This window comes from Gouania willdenowi, chromosome 11, assembly GCF_900634775.1.
Source record: "Gouania willdenowi chromosome 11, fGouWil2.1, whole genome shotgun sequence".
Classification (NCBI taxonomy): Eukaryota; Metazoa; Chordata; class Actinopteri; order Blenniiformes; family Gobiesocidae; genus Gouania; species Gouania willdenowi.
Window position 1 is genome coordinate 23,759,986 of NC_041054.1, and position 21,678 is coordinate 23,781,663.

The 21,678-nt window shown below is 36.3% G+C and overlaps 1 protein-coding gene across 1 annotated transcript in view; it reads left to right on the forward strand.

Moving 5' to 3' along the window:
* Positions 1–7,049: 7,049 nt before the first annotated feature.
* Positions 7,050–21,678, forward strand: part of fam135b (family with sequence similarity 135 member B) — an 80,894-nt gene continuing 66,265 nt past the window's right edge. The window contains exons 1-2 of the mRNA XM_028461576.1: positions 7,050–7,159; positions 18,180–18,276. Of these exons, the coding sequence (XP_028317377.1) occupies positions 18,200–18,276 (77 nt within the window). The 5' untranslated portion in view covers positions 7,050–7,159; positions 18,180–18,199. The remainder of the gene's footprint in view (positions 7,160–18,179; positions 18,277–21,678) is intronic.

Below are 21,678 nucleotides of genomic sequence, written 5' to 3' on the forward strand. Positions count from 1 at the left end.
AGCAATTGAATTTAGAGAAAGGATACAATGTTTTGCTACTTTGTTCTTTTACAAAAACTGATACAGTGACACTAATGATAAACCTAAAGAGCCTGCTCACAATATGACAAGAGTCTCTTTAGATAAGTGGCAATGAGATCATGTGTCCAGGCCTGGTAACTGAGAACTGCTGCTCAATAGGAACAGGAAAAAGAACAGAGCAGAGCAGGCTGGGTAAAAGGGAATTGAGCTTGTGAGTAGACCCTATGTCCACCTCATGACTTGCACACTTGTGACCTGGATTCATGCACGCAAAACTGCTCCTTTTTAGGAGAAGAAAAATATTGTGGTTTTAATCATGTGAATATGGTCTACTAACACTTAATTGCTTAATACATTAGTATGTTTGTTTTTTAGGTTGGGCTACCGAACTCAAAACGCCACTCACTTTGTTGTTGTTGTTCTTCTTCTTGTTGTGTACACTAGTTAAAATCGCTACTCCTCTGTTATTCTTGAACGGATCTGGCTGAAATTTGGTAGCTATAATCTATAGATGAGTACGTATCGACGCTCAGAGCCCGTTTTTTGATTTGTGGCCCAGGGGGGCCCCAAGAGGCCCCAAAACAAAAAAAAAACTGAAAGTTGATTTCTTATTCATTTTCCAGTCAAATATTGCGACGGTTGGTGGTACCGAATCATTGGCACATGCCAATATATAAATGGGGCCCATTACCCCGTACGTGAAACAGGGGCACCAGGGTCCCCATTTTAAAAATGACTACTAGTTCTTGTTAGATCGGAATGCAGTTTAGTATGAATATTCTATGAATGAATATGATGAGACGCTCTGAGCCCTTTTTTTGAAATGGGCCCCGAGGGCCCACCCCCCATTTCCAGTAATTTCCAATTTTTTGGAAACATAGTGTGATATATTACGATTATGCCTTGCACAATTGGATTATGGGTCCGCGGGCCACCCCCATTATTTAAGCAATTTCCAGTTAAGTTGTTTTCTCATTTATTTGTGAGTCAAATATTGCGACAGTTGGTGGTATCGAATCATTGACACATACCAATATATGAATGGGGCTCATTTTTCTGTATGTGCCACGGGGGCGCGGGGGCCCATTTTTTTTACTCGGTGGAACCAAGTCATTTCACTGAATTCTCGGGAACGAGTTACGTGCTATTTGGCGCGGAGATGTTCCAGGGTTGGGGTAATTTTATAATTGTAATAGCGTAATTGATAATTAATTACAATTATGGTGTAATTATAATTGCAATTGTCATTTTTTAAAAACTGATGCTGTCGTAATCGTAATTATATTGTAATTGAGTTCAGATAATTGACTTTGTAATTGTAACTGCTATGAAAATTCTACAAAAAATGTCAATTATAATTTAACGCTAAACCGGGGAACCATGTTACAGTTCTATCTATCTACAGTTCTACACATATGTAGTTACCAATTATTAAAATATGTTTAATATCAAGCTTTCCTACATTTTAGCATTTAAAGAAAAATTTAATCTCAGGCTCAGATGCCCACACCAAAAATATTAAAACCTATATTTTCATTGATTAGGAAGACTACTGTAACAAGGTTAGGAAAGAAAAAAAAGATAATGAATATTTGTTTTTGGTGTATTTTACAGCTGATTTAGGACCCGTTATCATAAGAAATGTGAAAAGAAAGCTAACACAAGAGGAAAGTTAACTTTTATTAGCTTATTTATTTCAGGCTCAATAATTGTGATTAATTGTAATTGAACTTTAGTAATTGAGAACGTAATTGAAATTGACTTTCTGAGGATAAAAAAACAAAACAAAAAAACAACAACAATTGTAATCATAATTGAATTGTAATTGAACATAATGGAAAACGTAATTGCAACTGACAAATGTAATTGATCCCAACCATGACTGCTAGCCCTAAAAGCAATACTGATAAAAAATCACCAAGAAATTGAGCATTTTGTCTTTAGTTTTGTTGTTTTTTTTTTGTTTTTTTTAACTTTAACTTTTTTTTTATTATTCGTATTCGTATTGTGTTATTAGCTTTAATCTATCCATCCATCGTTCAAGGTTGCTGTGCACTAAAGTAAATCACTGCCTACTTAAGATGCAAAGCACTGTGCAATCTGCACACACAGAAACAGAAACACACTTTTTTTCAACAATTTTTGGAACAGTTGATGAATTTTAAAGTACTTGGAATACCGATAACGGAAAACATGCAGAATACAGCAAATGCTGTAAATTAGGAGACAGTGTAACAGCTCTGCTGACAAATTATTGTTACTAAAGGAGCATAAATGAATTAAAATGTTTGACTTTGACCATTAACCATTTCTGGCTCTGAATGGAAACCGGTTTGACTGTATCATCTTGATGTCTATTGGTTTTGTGTATGGAATTAATGGAAAATAAATCAACAAATGGGATTTCTGTAAATCTGAGGGAATAAAGATATTTTCCCATTTTGAATTTGAATTTTTGGCTTGTTACGCTCATAAGTCTCCTATAGTTATGGAGTTGGGTTGGTGAAGTGAATATAATTTCACATTAATCAGACATCTGGTGGAAGAAATTCAAATGCCAACACTGTTAATTGTGATGTCAATTTGTTCTCCTGGTGTAGATCAGAATAAATCAATGCACGTCTCATCCAGCAAGAGGCGTTATAAGTGTCATTACTTGTTACCTTCTAAAATACTTGCCAATCCTTTCATCTTAAACTATATGATCATTTTGGCTCTCACTGACCCGAAAAAGGACAGGAAAAAAAATCAATAGCACTTCACTTAATCAAGAGTGTTTGAAGCTTTTGGCAAAACACGATCAGAGAGAAGTAGTATTTGACTTTGGCTTTTTCAGCAGAAGGTTAAACACAAGAGGAGAGTAGTGGCCATCCAGTCCAGCCCAACCAAAGGGGAGATGTAGAGAGGATCTTACAGCACACAACTGTTGAAAGTTGCCATAGCCAGCAGCTGATGTGCCATTTTTATTTTCATTTATTTGTTACATAATCCCTATCCCCTCCCCCTGACCTCTAAAGTAGTTAGTGTGCTGTTTAACCAGGACAGATGGCATTTATATAGAACCTGACTGCCAGGAACAAAATAGATTGTGGTTATTCTGTCTACAAGTAAAAGATGTGGGGGGAAAAAACTTTCTAGCATGATTACTACTTGGGAAACCATACTTACAATACTTACAATAATGTTTACTATCATTATGACCACCAATATATACCAGTAGGCATTTTTAAGCAGTATTAGCCTACCCACACACCTGCTGGACTTCTGTACAAGTTTTAACAAAATGAAAAGACGCTAAAGGCCCTAACCCAGATGCTTCTCAATTATTTTCTGTTGCATTCCCCCTGACTGGCCCGAGCTCTCCTCGCCTGACCAGCGCTCCCCAGTCCTGTATCTTTGCCAACTTTTTACTTTTACTCCTTACTTTTTAAAACAAATATCTGTACTTTCTACTGTCTTTACATTTTGAAAATGAGCTCGTTACTTTTAAGACCTTGAAAGATGACGTCACAACGTAAGTATGAGCTTTTTTCTATTAGGCAGGTCACTTAGTTTAATGGTTAACATTTTCAACAAGTTTTTAAAAAAATGTTAAACTCAGAGCTGTTCTGCATGGGTTTTATTGAGCATTCGCACTTTTTTTTCTTGACACATTTTATTTACAAATTATATTCATTTTTTTAGTGCTAAATTATCCAGGTGGTCAAAAGTAACAGATTTCACTTGTTTCCATGTATCAGTATTCTACAAGTTCTTGATATAAAATTTCTTAGTTTATTATTGAAGGGAGAATTGTCTTACTTTTTTACTTAAGTACATTTAGTAGCATGTACTTTTTTTTTTTAACTTTTACTCAAGCTAGGGAGCAACTTCAATATGTTTACTTTTACCAGAATAATTTTTCATTCAAGTATCTATACTTTTACTGAAGACTAGTACTTTTGTCACCTCTGCTGGTATGTCTCCGAAATATTTACAGATGTTTCCGGGATTTTATATAGCGCAAATTACAACAATCATATCACCCAGTTGTCTCCCTAATTATGTGTTTTTTTTGGGGGGAATAATTTGCCAATAACTACAGAAGCCCTAAAGGGCCATGCTTTCATACATTTTATTTCCTCCATTTTCCCATGATAATGACTTCATTTTCTCGAGATTCCGAGATAACGAAACTTTGTTTTTTCTTGTGATAACGAGTTAATTTAATTTGTTTTCCCGATATAACAGAATAATAAACGAAACAATAGTGTAGTATAATAAATAATTGCAGGAAACATCATTCAGTGTACCAACGTCAGAGGAGCAGGAGCATATAGATCATCAGGTTTCTTTTCAATCAAGGCCTGACACAGGCTGAAATAGCATTATGCCTTGATGTTACAGATAATAAACACATTAGTGTGCGTAGTGTAAAAAGACGGTTAGCAAGGCTTCAGCTTTATTGGCGTCGCAATCTAAGTGCACCTGATGTCGTCAGTAAAGTTAGAAAGACATTGGCACATTTGGATTCATCAGTTCAATAACTTCCGAGAAAAAAAAAGTGGTACAAGCACGATCTACACCTCTATCCACTCTCTGTAACACAGAGCACATACTACACAACTGTTTTCTTCAATGGAGTTTGTCTGCTGAGCTGAAAAACACTCAAAGCTGTCAAAGAGCTGTGTATCGAGAGCAGTGTGAGGAGGGACCGTGTACAAAGTGTAATGCCTGAAAGCTAATTTAAACAATAAAATGTAGAAAGTGTCTATTCGTATGGTTGCCGTACGGACAACCACCGGTGCTATTGGTATGTTTACCAAAGTACACTTATGTAGTATCTTATGGTTAGGTTTTAACCCTATATCGCAACAATGTTTAGAGTTAGGGTTAGAGTTAGGTTTAGTCTTAGTCATGTGACCTAAACTGGCTAATGTGGGGCGCTGCGTACGGATAGAATGTCAAGATATTGATACAGCAACTGTACGGATAGCCACTGCCTACATTTTTGGCAGTGGCTATCCGTACGGTTGCTGTATCTATATACCGACATTTTATCTGTACTCAGCGCCCCACATTAGCCAGTTTAACAATACCTATCAAGTATCCCGTTTTGGCCAGTAAACTCCCGTATTTTACCCCTCTTTCCCGCCATCTTCCCGTATTAGTACTTTCCCATAAATATCCCGTATTTTAATGTAATAATAATTAAAAGAGGCCTTACTAAACTGAACGCCGTCACTAGCCTCGCGAGAACTGCCATCTGAAATGGCCTGAGTGGCAGCTCGCACAAGATTAGTGCTGACAGCGTCAACAAACCTGGAAACAACTCAGAACAGAGATGATGAATGAAGACGTTCCAGTGAAAAAAACAAGAACTGGTGTAAATACGTTGTAAAATGTTACAGACAGTTTATCTTCTTAAAGAGCAGCAGGATGTGACACAGTTACACGTTCTGTTAGATTAATAACTGAGATTTTAACATCTACCACAGCGGAAGGAACCATGTAAGTCACCATGAAATATCAGCCAATCACAAGCTCCACAAATATAAACTGCTTTATTAAGTGTTAAAGAATGTAAAGTCTGTAATAAATGTGTCTAATAAGTCATTAGTGAATACCAGAGAACCACATGAGTGATCATGAGAAATTATAAGAAAATATATAATAAAAATAAAATGTTAATGTCCAACTTAAAGACAAGCTACTTGAAATTAACAGTAAATATGCAACGTGTTGACTTGTATATTAACTGTAAGTATATTAAATAAACACATGTGTTTCATATACACATTTATGTTTTTATTTAGGATGTATTACAATGTAGGAATTAGGGCTGGGCGATATATCGAGATTCAAGATGTATCGAGTTTTTTTATTTTGGTGATAAAGAAAACTATAATATTGCATATATCAATATGTATTATAGCTTATTTTGTATCAAAATACTAGTTTTAGGAGTTGCTGCTTTTACTTCTCAGATCAACATGTAAAGCTCAGTTAGTTGGATCACTGAGTGTGTCCTAACCCAGACCTACATCTAAACAAGCCACAATACAGAACTCACTCACACGTGCTGTCCCTTACATGTGAAAAAGCCAAAAGTGGCACATATTGTGCAGCTGTTTGTTAATAAATGAGCCTGTGTCGCATTTTGCATCATAAACTTTAACCCAGAATTGTCTTTCTGGTCAGAGTTTATTTGATAAAATTATCTAGATTTATATCATATTTCACCATTTTGAGAAAAAATATTGAGATATGAGTTTTGGTCCATATCACCCAGCCCTAGTAGGAATGTTCACAGCATTTCAATGTCAACAAAGGTCGGCCTACCAGATTCTAATCACATAATTGTATTTAGTGAGTGGTTGACAAGTGGGTATTTAGATTTGTAGTCCACTTATCTTAAAATAAAAGAGATACTGGAGCTTGGTTGGGGTGGTGGGACGGTTCGGAGCGGGCACCTGAAAATTTCCCTTATTTTCAAATCCAAAACTTGACAGGTATGAGTTTAGATCACGTGATCGGTCAGTCGTTGGTCAGTTTAAGTCATGTGACTAAGACTAAACCTTACCCATAACTCTAACCCTAAAAACTTTGGTAAGCGTACAAATTGACACTTTCTAAAATGTATTACTTTTTTGTCTTGGTTTCTGAGAATTGGCCACACTTATTTCAAACTGAGTTGAAAAAAACGTCTTATTTCCTAGTTCCCCACAGCACGTGATAGTCACCACTCTAATGTTTCCATGACACTCATTAGCTTCATCATGGCCGTTTCCGACTGTAGTTCACAGAAAACGCTCTGACGTCAACAAACACACGCACACACAATGAGTGTTTACTGATGAACCTCTCAGTGTGGATAGCTGGGTTTATGTTCTTTGTGGTTGTTCAGTCAGGACACAGACGCACTTTTCTAAATTGAAACTCACACAGGCTCGCGCACACGCGCGGAGAGATAGAGAGAGGGGGGCTGCGGGGTCTGGCTCAATAACCATAGCAACAACAGCAGCAGCAGCAGCAGCAGCAGCAGCAGGAGGAAAAGGAGGAAAAGGAGAAGCGGCTGTATCAACGCCGCTCACCGCATCCTTTCTGCGGAAAGCTGAACCCTCTGCGGACATCACACTACCGGTACATCGCTGCCAAGGTGAGCCTGCTTTGTTGTACATGTGACACCCTCCAACACCTCTACTGCTACTGGTGGTGCTGGTGCTGGTGGGATGCTCTGCAATGGAAATGCTTTAATGGGAGGACTAGGAAGCTTAGTGAAATGCACAGGACTGCTGTATTTTTTCTGATTTAACAAGGATTTATTGTCTTTACATGAACCATAACTGCTGGTGTGTCAAAAAAACATGAGAGGAATAATGTAACACATTGTGTATGTTAAACAATGGAGAGAAAAAAATACACCATGTTCACAAGTTAAAAAAAAACACGCCATATGTTTAAAAAGTGAAGATTTAATCATAATTGTTCGAGACTAAACTATGGTTGTTGTAAAATGTCACCCATACTGTTTGGCTTTTCCACAGCAGCTTGTCAGATATAATGAAAAATCACCCAATGCTTTGCTGCAAGGTTAAACTGTTGCACCTAAAAGAGATAAATACACTGTAAGCTTGTGCTCATGTGATGTCCACATTTTATTACAGCTGAACGGGCCATTGTAACGTTCCCAGTCAGGGAAATTGTAATCTTTCCTCTTTGTGAATAGCTGTTATGCATGAATCTTTAGTCATAAGTTATGTTCATGTAACCTACTTGTTTACAGTAACATAACTATAATAAGCATACAAAGTTACATAAAATACACATTTATCTCCAACCAAAGAGGCAAAAACAGACTGGTATCAGATGACTAAATGTATCATCAATAATTATTATTGCAGAATTTTTTTTTCAATTTGTTCAAAAGACTTTATTACTTAAAGGTCAGATATTATGGTATTTTTCACCCATCTCCATTTGTTCTAAAAACCCCAAAAACATAGTATTTATGGTTTATTTTCCCAAACTCGCCTGTTTTTCAGAGTTTGAGCCTCTGAAAAGTCACTTTTTAAGCAACTCCACACAAACAGGCTGATTTGCGGCCTACTTATGCATATTCATGAGTGGGCGTGTCTATAGACGGGACACTGACTTCCTCCTTCCCGCACGGTGACGTAGGGCCAGAGGACGGCTCGCCCTCCTTCCACCCACTCCGTAGCCGAGCTCATACTGCTTTATAAACACAAGACAGAGGGGGCGGGGCATACGCCGGTACATACATAGACTGTAGAAAATACATACATAGCACTGCCCGAAAGACGCTGACTTGCTCACCTTCGTGGGCGTGTCTGTTTACATTTCAATCATGACAGAGAGCTTCCTGGAGGCGCAGCTTCTCCAGCTCAGTGCTGCGTTAAATTTGCAGTGACTGACTTAAAGCTGATATCCGGAGTTTCTGAGAAATATATGTTTATGTATGATTCTTTTGAAATGCAAAAAAACTAGTCTTTTACTATGGTCTACTGCCGGTGTTCATTCATATACATTAATGTATATAAGTCCCTCCTTCGTCCTAAAGACCCCTATACAAATGGGAACGATTGCCGAGTGCGCCCAGCCAATAGGCTTCCATTTCCTGTTTTTGAGACTGTCAATCAAAGTGAATGCGGAACAGTGCACGGAAACAAGGCCGCACGTCACAACAGCAAACAGGTAAATATGATTTTGGCTCTTACCTGACCATAGACCTATATCAATGTGACCTGATGCAACTTTGTTATGTTCTGCGATGCGCGTGCAGAAAATTAGAGGCGTGGCTTCTGGTAGATTGGCTGAGGCAGTGGGAGGAAGTGAGACTGTTTAGGGCGGGACATCGAGACGCTTTTCACAAACTCCGGATATCAGCTTTAAGTACAGTGGGAGAATAGCGCGCAGCTGCACAACTTTTCTGACTTACGAGCATGGAAGAATAGAGCCCTATGTGAATTACACAAGCGCACAACACAAATGTAACATGCTATGGCTTTGTGCTTCCACTGCTATGGTACATTATATTTCAGGTAGAGATCAGTACACGTCAATGAATCAGTAAGTTACTTTTGTCCAGGACACAATGGGAATGCAGTTGCTGTTGGAACTGCGTTTGGGTTTTTCAGTATCAGGTTATCGATGCGCGATCATAATGTCAGTTCTGGGATCCTAACCTATAGGCTGCGTTCACCTTACATTTATGGTGAACTCATTGTTTAGTTTCAGATTTACAGCTAAATCTCCTGCTAATCAAACTGAATTCAAGAACAATTTAAGAAAAACAAAAAAGAAGGAAGAGTGAAATAGGAAACATGAAGCAAAGAGAGCAACTTTTGTGGCTGACAATGAGGATGAGCTTTTAAAGTATTTCCTGCAACACATTGACAACAATGAATTAGGGTTACATTAGGTTACATTAATTAATCTTCCGAATTCCTGACCTCTGTGTCATTTTAAATACTTTTGTTGTTAGATTATCTGATCAGTTTTGTTATGTTGTTTCAAGAGATGTGTGTTTGTTATAGTACTTGATTGTTGGCAACTGAAGTACAAAAATATGAAGAAATTCTGTTGAGATTTCTTTTTAAACTATATATATATATATATATATATTTATCAACTATATTGAATATTGTTGGTGTTATTTTAAGGCAGTTGTGCTTAGAAGAAATTACTAAAACAGTACACTACATAATTTATGATGACTGAATGGCTCAACGGTTCATTAGTAGCTTGTTCACAAAGTGATATACTGTATAGTTTGGTTTGCTTAAATACATCTCAACAAATGGCCTAATTGCTCAACATGGAAAGTGACCATTGGAAGTTATTGTAGAACCCTGTAGTACCATGGTTTTCAACATATTCTGTTGTTTCCCTCAAGCTTTTGGTAGTTATGGAGAAATATTCTTTAATAAATACAAGGATAAATTGATAATAAGACTGAAAGCCCTGCTCGTTGCAATTATGGGAACAGTGAAGTATCAGTACACGGCTGATTGTTCAGATGTGTATTGATTACTGTACTGATATATATATATATATATATATATATATATATATATATATATATACAGTGTTGTGCTAGTTACTGTCACTAGTTACTTCATTGACAAAGTAACTCAGTTACTATTTTAATTACTTACACAAAAAAGTAATGCGTTACTGGAAAAAGTAACTTTTGAGTTACTTAGAATTAAAGAATGTATTATTTTTTTTGGGTCATTTGTGTCTGTACATCTTCATGTCAGTGCTGTAATAATATAATAATCTACTGTTGATCAACTGTGCCCCGTTATTAACATTGTTTTGGATAAAAGCCTCTGATGAATGAAATGTTATGGTATCCAACCCTAGAGTTTCTAATCATTTACATTCACAGTATTAAACTCTGCTCAGTATTAATCTTTACAAACACCAATCTGACTGAAACACTAAGTGTTCTTTCAATGCCAGTTTATTTACCTGAGACCAGCAGAAACTGAAAATGTTAAAAGGAATTGTGAAATAAATAAAACACAAAACAACCTGAATATTATTAAAAATCAAAGATCAAAAATTAAAGTGGCTTCGGTATCATAAAACGATTGTGTTTAGCCTTAGAATGTTCCTTTATAGCTTAAGTACAAAAACTAAAAGTACAACATAAATATCCAGTTTTTAATTAATCCAAAATGACCAAGAAATACATTTTTATTATTTATGGTTTGCTTTTGTTTTTAGAAGAAATGCTTTATTTGGGTAAACGCAAAAGGTTTCTCTCCTCCCTGCATATTTTCTGCTTGGAAACTGGGAAAAAATGGGTCCCAGCTGAGCTGACTTCTGCCCAACATCTTGAGGATGACCTGGAATTTTAGTGTAACCTTCATGTAGAGCTGCACAAACCGTGTACCCTTCGTTCTTTGGTTATTCTGTTTACAGTACTAATGCATAAATACAGTATATTAAAACAAAAAATTGATAACACGAAAAGCACACGCAATATGTGATTAAAGGAACCAGAGGTGGTGTAATGAATCTACTGGTGCCCCTCGTTTCTTGTGATCAACATCCGTATGCGTTGTGACGGCTGCCGTTAGTGACCAGCAGTACTATAACGTGCAAAAAATATATTTTTACTGCCCTCAAAAAAGCTCTGTAATTGTTTTTGCAAAAGTGTCAAATGGTAGAAGTTCTAACATCTATTGTTCCTCACACCAGCCTCACAGTCGATTGTCAGTCACCAGTTTATTTGGATACTATTTGGACCGTAACACTGCAAAACAAAACATAAACGTCAGCAGCTTTTTATGAGCTAAAATATCCACAGACGGCATGAAAACATGAGCAGGACCAGAAAACTGCTGAAATAAATCCTAAACACTCCTATTGTGCGCAGAGACCTGGTCCAGGACCTGGGGTGGAAAACAAGGTGTGGACATCTGTTCTTGCTCTAATTTCCCCATAAATATCCAAATATCTCACAAACAGAAAAATGTTTCTTTGTTATTTTGATTTGGTTTTAAAATGGAATAACCATTTATCAGAGTACATGGATTTTGCACACACTAAACTTACTAAGATGTGTTTGTGTTATATATATATATATATATATATATATATATATATATATATAGAGAGAGAGAGAGAGAGAGAGAGAGAGAGAGAGAGAGAGGAGCAGATGGCTGTTTTGCAATGATTACTGCCTAATGAATTGCAGTAAGCAGGAACTGAAGAAGAGATGGCCTGTACAGGTGCACAAGCATCAGATCAGTTTAGTCTGTGATTGTAGGAATATGAATATTATTTAAAAAAAAAAAACAAAAACAACTTTTAAGCCTTTTGAAGCCTTCGGTGTGGGTTGCTGTGCTTTGACTGATTTGATGAACCTATTGATGAAATATTTGACGTACTGGTCCGCGTGCTCTGACCGAGTGCCGTGCACAATTCTGCAGTTTGGAAGAAAGCATATCACAGTATGTCCTCGGTCTGCGAGCTTGACTTTAATCAGCACAAAGTGTTCGCTCTGTCGTTGCCAGAGAAGTAAGCGACATGTTCTTGTGAATGCATGAGGCAGCAGATACTGTAACAGATAAAGCAGGACACGGGTTATGGAAACTCATGAATCAGAGGAGGAATGCAGAAGCTTTGGCTGAAGAAACACAACCTGTGTTGAATGAGAATGATAGAAACAGTTTTCTTTTGACAAATTTGGAGTCAGATCATGTAAAAACCAACACTAGGGATCAGGGGTGGGGTCAATGAATGTTAGAATAGAATTCACATACAATTACAGTGACGAACATTTTTTCTAATTACAATTAAATTACATTTATTTTTCACGCTTAGAAAATCAATTCCAATTGCATTCTCAAATTACAAAAGTTGAATTACAATTAATCACAATTACAAAAGCTAACCTTCCTCTTGTGTTAGCTTTCTGTTAGCATCTCCTATGATAAGTTCTAAATCAGCTGTAAAATACACTAAAAGCAAATATCTATCATCTCTTTTCTTTCCTATCTATTGGTTACCTTGTTAGGCTTCACAATCAATGAAAATATAGATTTCAATATTGTTCGTGTGGGTGTCTGAGCCTTTTTTGTGTCAGTATACGCCTAGATTAAATTTTTTTTAAATGGTAAAATGTGAGAAAACTTGAAACATATTTTAATAATTGCTAACGACATATGTGTAGAAATGTACATAGAACTGAAACATGATTCCCCAGTTTTTATAGAATTTAACCCATTCCTGAGGAGCAGTGGGCAGCCATATTGCCATATTAGGGGTTAAGGGACTTGGTCAACATCCCACAGCAATGGCCCAGGTGAGATTTGAACCCTCCGATTATGAGCCCAGCGTCAAACACCACCATCTAAACTGGCAGAAAAAAATAAAGATCTGTGGTATTCTTACATTATTTTTGACACACATTTTTGCTTAATTATGTTTTTTTTTTTTTTTTTTTTTTAAATGTATTAGTAGTTATTTGGTTTCCTCACAGGAGTTAAAAACTAATATTTTCTGAAAATATTGATTAATATTTCTAAAAAAAAACTGAATTAAAAAAATGTATGTGGAAAACACGGAATTTGAAAAAATAAATAAAATGCATATGCATTTGAATGTATAAAATATTTTTAAAAAATCGTAAATCGAATCACACTCACAAAAATCGCAATTGTGTTTTTTGTCAAAAATTGTGCAGCCCTATTTGCTAGGGAATGATGCAATGATCAAGGTGGAGATGATTTAACAATGGAGACGATAAGTCAGCTAATTGAAGAAATGACAGCTTGAGCGTGTATGTGCGCATGTCCAACCGAGTGTGTGAAAACGTTCGAGGGTCATTGAAAGTGACTGTATTTTATCGGAGGCGTTTTTAAATTCAATGCGGTCATATCTGCTAATGATTACATAGCTATTTAGGTAGCCTAAGCTTTACTTCTTTATATTCATAGATAGGCATCTCTTACTTCTCTCATTTAGGAGATACTTTGATATTCTGCTCATCTGTCGCACAGTCTGCACATCTCCATAGTATATAAACTAGGATGTAACGATTAATCGTAAGGCAGTTAAAAATCGATTCATAGGTATCACGGTTCATATCGATTTTCTGAAAATTGAATCGCAGTACCTTTTTTAAACAGCAGATATAATTATCCTTCTCTTGTCCAAATGCTGAGGCGGCGGGCGGAATCTGCTACTACTTTCTTTCTGGCCGCCTTCTACTCTTAAACATGTTCATAAATGATTCCTTACCCTTTTTGCATCGAAATAATATCTGTAATATTACGTGAATATCTGTAAAAGGCACGTTTTTCTATTAGCTCTGTCTGCTAGCGTAGCATGTCCTCTTCACTGCACAGAATAGCCGCATCCCAATTGACCACTGGGTTACCAGCGCCCTCTGCTGGTTCAAACAAATATCTGATGTAAATACAATGCAGACTGGCTTTTTTTTTTTTAAGTCCAATTGTTAAGGCACAAAATACATTTTCAGTTGCACTTTTAAAAAGAAAAACAACTATTATGCAGTTTGGCATTGTTTACTATAGAACCAGAATATATACTATAATTCAGGGGAGGTCTGTGTGTGTGTGTGTGTGGATGGATGTGTGTGTGTGTGGAGCAAATATCTCCCTGACGCGATGCCAGTTCGACCAGAAACTCGGTCGATGGGTTCCAAATACCCCGAGTGTGTGTATCTGTCATTTTGGAGTAATTTGGTCATTTCAAAAATGTTTATTTTAATTTTATTTCACTTCTTGACGGCCCCGAAATTAAACCTATTCAACTTTTGACCTCAGGGTGTGAGGGGGCGCTAGCGCACCATCTTCACTGCACAGCTCAAGAGTAAGAGCAAGAGTCACGTGTGCGGCCAGAGCCAATAGCTGCGCACACAGCTAAGCGGCTGTAAACACACGAGCGATAGAGAAGAAGATAGTTTAGACAGAAACACGGAGCTCTCTGAATAGATCATTTGAAACCGTCAGCCACTGGTGAGTCTTTTGCAAACAACTTTCCCAACCCGTTCAATACTCCATCTGGAAAACTGCGGATTCTCTGTGGTGCCATGCATGGAAGCTAAGCTCTGACCACTCGGTTCAAAGGTAAAAAATGATTTTTGTTTTTTTTTAAAAAGACAGCCGAATTGTAGATAACACTTTAATTTACTTACTCACTCATGTAGTTTGGAGCTTTACGTTTTGTTTTGCGCAGTTTTGTTACTTTTCTGATTTGCGCTACAATGTCTATGGAGTTTTGTTATCAGCGTCTCAAACATTCACGGGAACACACAAGGTATTTATTTATTTGATGCGCGTTCACGGAGTCGGATGTAGACACACACACACACACACGGCTGATGCGCGTGCACGGAGTAGATGGATGCAGACACACACGGCTGATGCGCGTGCATGGAGGAGATGGATGTAGACACACACCCGGCTGATGCGCGTGCACGGAGTAGATGGATGTACACACACACACACACACACACACACACACACACACACACACACACACACACACACACACACACACACACACACACACACACACACACACACACACACACAGTATTTATAATAAAAATATACTAAATTAGTAAAATAAAACAAAAACTAAACAATATTTATACAAAAATATATACAAAATGATTCCAGAATCACTACAATGGCAACAAAAACAATAATTATACAAATAATGCACAAAAACACAACAGAAAGATACAAAAATACACATAATGACTCCAAAAAACATACAATACAGAGAAATACACCAAACAAAAAAAATATGAAAGTGAGTAAAAAAAAAACAACACACATTTATCATGCTGATGTCCCATAGAATTAAACCAGGAAAATTGGAAAAGGATGTTTTCAGGTGTTTATTAAATGAACACAATCATTTTAAAGACAATGTCTTTGACCTTGAAGATTTTTTGTGCTTAATTTAATTGTGTAATAAACTAGTCGACTATAGTCAACATCCCTATTTTGTCATTTGTTACTTAAAATATGATGAACATAGATCACATATCAGACTTATGTTTATTCCAAACTCAAGCTGCTGCTGTTAGTTTTATTACATTACTCAAAACTATTCTATTCGAACATGTTCTAATCTAGATCATTTTCATCATAAATATTATGATTATTATTTTTTGCTAAAAATAAACTTAATAAAACCCCATATTTTTAATTATTTTTGTTTGTTAATTTGTGTCATTGTGTGTGTGTATGCATCGGCTGTGTGCACTGTGTGACTGAGTTGGGCACGCTCGGCACATAACTCTCTGTTCTCTGTACTGTGTAGTACTGGGTGTGCGCTGTGGAGCTGTTAGGGAGAACAGCTCCGTGTGTGGCACAGAGCCACCGTTCACACTGCTGCCAAAAGTGGCCGGAAACTGATTTTTTGGGGGTCAAGTGAGCAGTTCAGTTTTTTAGAAGCAATGTGAACACTCAAATCTGGCCCATATCTGTTTTTTTCAAATCAGATTTAGACCACTTTCATAAGGTCCTGGACCTAATACATATTTGGGGTGACACTTCCTTACAGGCAAAGCTACAAGGTTCTTTCCTTAATTGGTCTGCTTTTGAAAGCATATCAGCACCACAAAAAGCCATATATACAGTATATATATATATTAGGGATGTAACGATTCACTCAACTCCCGATACGATTCGATTCACGATATTGGGTTCACGATACGATTCTCTCACGATTTATTTTACAAAATAAGACTGTAGACAAATGATGATTGAAAAATATTCCTTTATTTTTTTGGGGGGAAAAAAAACTAGAAAATACTGTACTATTTTCCTTTTATCATTTTTTCATTGTCAAAAGAATCCCTTGATAAACTGTTCAAAATAATGCAATTTAACTAAAAATATATCTTGAATTAAATAAATAAAGGAATAATACAAATGAAGAAGAAGCTTATTAATTTAAATTCTGGTTCTATAATAAACAATGCAAAACTGCATAATAGTTATTTTTCTTTTTAAAAGTGCAACTGAAAATGTATTTTGTGCCTTAACAATTGGACTTAAATGTATTTACGTCAGATATTTGTTTGGACCAGCAGAGGGCGCTGGTAACCCCGTGGTCGGTTGGCATGCAGCTAATCTAGAAGTGAAGAAGAGATGCTATGCTAGCAGACAGAGCTAATAGAATAATGTGACTTTTACAGATATTCAAGTAATATTACAGATATTCTTTTGGTGTTAAATGGGTAATGAATCATTTATTAACATATTTAAGAGTAGAAGGCGGCCAGAAAGAAAGTATTAGCAGACTCCGCCCGCCGCCTACACTTCTGGATAGCGCCCTCTGCTGGTTAAAAAAAAGTACTGCGATTCAATTTTCAGAAAATCGATATCAATCGTGATACCTATGAATCGATTTTTAACTGCCTTACGATTAATCGTTACATCCCTAATATATATACATGTATATAATGTTTCCAGGTGTCTCCAGTAGAAGTGTCCACATCACTAGCTGATTATTGAATAATCATCATTAAATCATTTGTGTTCATTTCAGATCAGTGAATGGTGTAGTGTAAAATGTGTTTTCATTACCCTAGGAAATGCGTAAAATCGAAATAGCGCAATAAAAACCAGTAATGGAAACACCTGAATTAAAAAAAAAAAAAAAAACGCTCAAATATCGCTACGCTAAGTTGTTACGCTTTCATGAGGAAGAATTTCAGATGTTTCAAAACTGAAATGGATGGATGGATGGATAGAATCAGTCTGTTCCTGCATGACCAGTAGTCCAACCCTCTTGGGTCAGAATTGATCACATACAGTGCACTATGCTGGCACAGACTGTTCTTAGACACAGCTAAAGCACTTCTGACTTTGGAGGTTTGATCCTGACTCTCTTATTGTGATTTTAACTTGGCAAGGCAATGCATGGCAAATGTATTTGTATAGCATATTTCATACACAAGGCAACTCAATGTGCTTTACATGATCAAAAAGTGCAACAGAAAACATTCAGCAGCCTAAAATGTATAAGAACATTAAAGTCGGCAAAAAAACCCTAAATTTTACTTAAAAGTCAACTAAATTTGACTTTTGGGTCATTTTTAACCCAAGGACTATTGAAGTAACTTTTTTGTTTACAGCTTATATGAAATGTTGAAAAAAAAGGAAATAAGTAGGGATAAGAGTAGGAAATTAGCAATACAGTAGCTATAATCTCTGTAAAACACAGTTGCTTTCACTGTATTGAACTAAATTGTGGCATACTTTTTTAAATAAAATTCTATTTTTTTTCACTTATTCTAACATTGGAGTCAAACTAGGAAAAGTCATTGAAATTAAAGGTGTAAAAAAACATCATCCAGGGGATTTTTCACGAGTGTTATACAGAGAACTGGGTCACTTTGACCCAAGGAGCACACAAGGGTTGGATGTCTTCACATTTAACCTACTGACACCTGGTAATTCATTTTTGTATGGAACTTGTATGTCCTGGGATTTACTAGACTTTCTGACACCTTGTTTTCATGTATTTGCTGTACAGCATCATTTAATAAAAATGATCACTATTGGAGCAGTTTAAAATGTAACATGGTGCTCTTATTTGTATAATGTTTTGAATTTGTCAAAAATGCAATTTTGTCTTTTGTTTTCTTCTTACAGGTGATGATTGGGATTATATCATGTCTGAAGTGCAAGGAACTTTGGAGTTTTCAATAGAGTTACATAAGTTTCACAATGTGGATCTCTTCCAAAGAGGGTAAGCAATTTGCATATTTAAAAAAGAAATGTTGTAATTAAATTCAACAGCTGAAAAGACCAGGTGTACGTGGTGAAGTCCAACGTGCTAGACAATAAAGTAGATGAGAAGATAGGAAATTGTGGCTGTTCTGCACAGCAAAGATGTTTTTCCTGCAAAATGTGACGTAACAGAAAAGCATTGTGGTGCTCTAACCAGCCATAAAGCCACTTTTTAGCGTGTCATGGCGGGAGTGTCAAGCTTTCCTTAACCTTCGAGCAGTCTTTATCTTTTTAAGCAGGCCCCACATTTGCTTTTGTGTCTCATTGGCTCAGCTTTTATAATTTGTGCAAGTTGGCAGACATGAGTGCAGGCTTAGTTAAGTTTTTTTTTTTTTTCCATCCCTCAAGCAAAAGCCAGCTTAGAATTAAAAACAAATCCCACAGCCAGGTATCAATGACTCAATGCCCGCTGCCGAGAACGTGGAAGTCCCTTAATTTAACCATAGTCATTTTGTAAAGATGAAATAACTTTAAAATGACATTCTTTAAAACAACCATTATTATACCCCGCCACAAATTGTTGAAGGGAGATTTAGGTTTGAGCTCCGTCCACGTGTCCGTCCGTCAGAGTTAAAGGAGTCAGCTTTTCTCAGAAACTTTTTAAGATAGGATAACCAAATTTGGTGTGTGGCTTCAGCGTATCAATACCTTGATGGAGTTCGAAAATGAGAAGTGCGCAAATATTTTTTCCAGATTTATTGCCCTTTATTGTATCTTCAAAGGGGACAGCTTTTCTTACAAACCGTTTAAAATAGTTAGTAATTTTATATTGTGATAATATTTTCTTATGTATACATCTAAGTTCTTAGATTTAGGACATTTAAGAAAAGGTTGTACGTTATAATGACAACCAATCTGGCAGGGGATGTTGATTACTAAGTATTCTTGTTTGTTTTACTTTGATATTAGTATTACAGCTTGTTTTGTCACACAAGTGCTAATGCTAATGATAATGCTAAATGGAATCTACGGCTAAAATGATACAAACCCCATACTTTCCTTCGATATCATTTTACCCAAATAGCTAATAATCATAGTTACTTCATGTGTAGGGAGAGTGGCATCATTTCCCTTTCTATGCAACCTTACAAACAAACCCTTAGTTCATGACAAGAGTATCAAAGAAAACACTATACACATGACAAGGATACCAGACATTCTGTGATATTCAGCCCTGTGAAATGAGGCAGAGGTTTTGCTTCTATGATGCATCAGACAGAAGATTAAAGCTTTTCAAGCTCTCTGAAAGACCATCATTTCAAAAGGATTTTCTCCTTCCAAATGGGGTGGGTCAAAGCTTGAATACGGCAATCCCTTCAGCTGAGTGCACTGATATGTTTGTTTCTATCGGTTGCCAGGAATAAAAAATTAAAACGCAACCGAATCAGACGATTGTTTTGATATTTAGTACGGTAATTGTATTTAGGCTAGTGTTTTTACCCAGATTCACACATCTTGTAATAGTGAATTATAAAGGCTGAAATAAAGACTAATCCCGATAGTGGATTGGTGGGTCACGCAGATGGACACTTAGAGACCTGTTTATACAGTGACTGCCCTACAATCTCCGGTTTCATATGCAGTCTCTCTGTGGAGAAAACTACTTCAAATATTGAAATTACGAAACAAACTACAAAAACAGCATTATGTTTTAACTAGGGTAAACTTTATATTTTTCTACACGTTCTACACTGGGAGCTGTGGTTATATAGAGAGTTATCTAACCACCTCCATCTGTTTAAATCAAAGTCAAAGCAGGACAATCAAATTTGGCCAATATCTGATTTGGATTAGTTCTGATTGAAACGTTATCTCTCTCTGAGCCACTGCTTTGTTATACAGTCAGCGGTAATCAAGGTTGGGGTCAATTACAATTTTTGAACTACAATTACATCTTCAATTATCCGACGATAATGGTGATTATTATAATAATTTTCAGATCAAGTTTTCCCACATTTTACCATTTGAAAAAAATTTAAATAGAGGGGTATACCGACACAAAAAATGCTCAGACACCCACACCAAGAAAAATTAAAAGCCATATTTTAATTGATTATGAAGCCTAATAAGGTAACCAATAGATAGGAAAGTAATTAGATGATAGATATTTGTTTTTAGTGTGTTTTACAGCTGGTTTAGGACTCGTTATCATAAGAGATGCTAACAGAAAGCTAACACAAGAGGAAAGTTAACGTTTATTAGGTTATTTATTTCAGGCTAATTAATTCTAATTAATTGGAAGTTAACTTTAGTAATTGATAACGTAATTGTAATGGACTTTCTGAGGATCGAGAATAATTGTAATTTAATTGTAATTGGGAAAAATGCTGGTCACTGTAATCATAATTTAATTATAATTAAACATGGATAATTTAAAACGTAATTGTAACTGAATAATGGAATTGACCCCAACCCTGCCGGAAACATTGATAAAATATAATCCTTGTTTTTGTTTTTACTTTATTCTATCCGTGCAGCCTGGTACTAGACTGGGACCACTGTCATACAGGATTACATCTACTGCATTTTCTAGAATGACTGAAGTGTGAGCCAATGAGTCCAGCAGCAGTAAAATAGTGACGTGTAGACGGTGTACAGTGAATTAGGGGCCATTGACCGAGTTGATTATATCTTATTAAGATCTCTTATTGATTTCCTTTTCTTTCCAGCCCAGACTCTATTTGTATACCCGCTGCAGGATAATTGTTTTTACAGCCACATGTTAGTCTCTCAGACGGCTAACGTGTCCCTGGAGAGCAACGATGTCCTACATGCTGCAAAGATGTTTTACAGCCAAAGTGACAGTAGTATGAGGCATTGTTAATGCTTAACTTATATCACTCTCTTCTCCCCTTGGAAAACTAGTCTGAACTCTTATTTCACATCTTTAACTGAATTATTGCACCTGTTTTTGTTTCTGGAACTGTATACATACGTATACATTACTGCCTTTCAGTGGCGGTGCATTATTAAGTCTTTTGCATTATTAACATCCATTTACTCATGTCACCTTTGAATAATTTACAGATTTTTTCTTTTTTAAATTCAAGCCTGGTTTTGTTTGACAGGGCATTTCATTTTCTATCAAAGTCGTAAAAGCTGCTGCTGATGCTTTTCTACAGCTGATTCTAAGTCCCTCTGTACTTTTACACAAACTAACTACCCAAAGGTCACACACAGGGCCAAAAAAGAGTTTGAAAATGGTAAACATAATTTACTGTTAGCTTCCTTTTTCTTCAGAACTATCAATTTATATTATGTGAAAACAAGGAAAACCAATACCAGAAGTTCAGTCTTAGTTACAATTACGTTATCAATCATCTATGTTCAATTACAAATCAATTATGATTACGGTTACCAA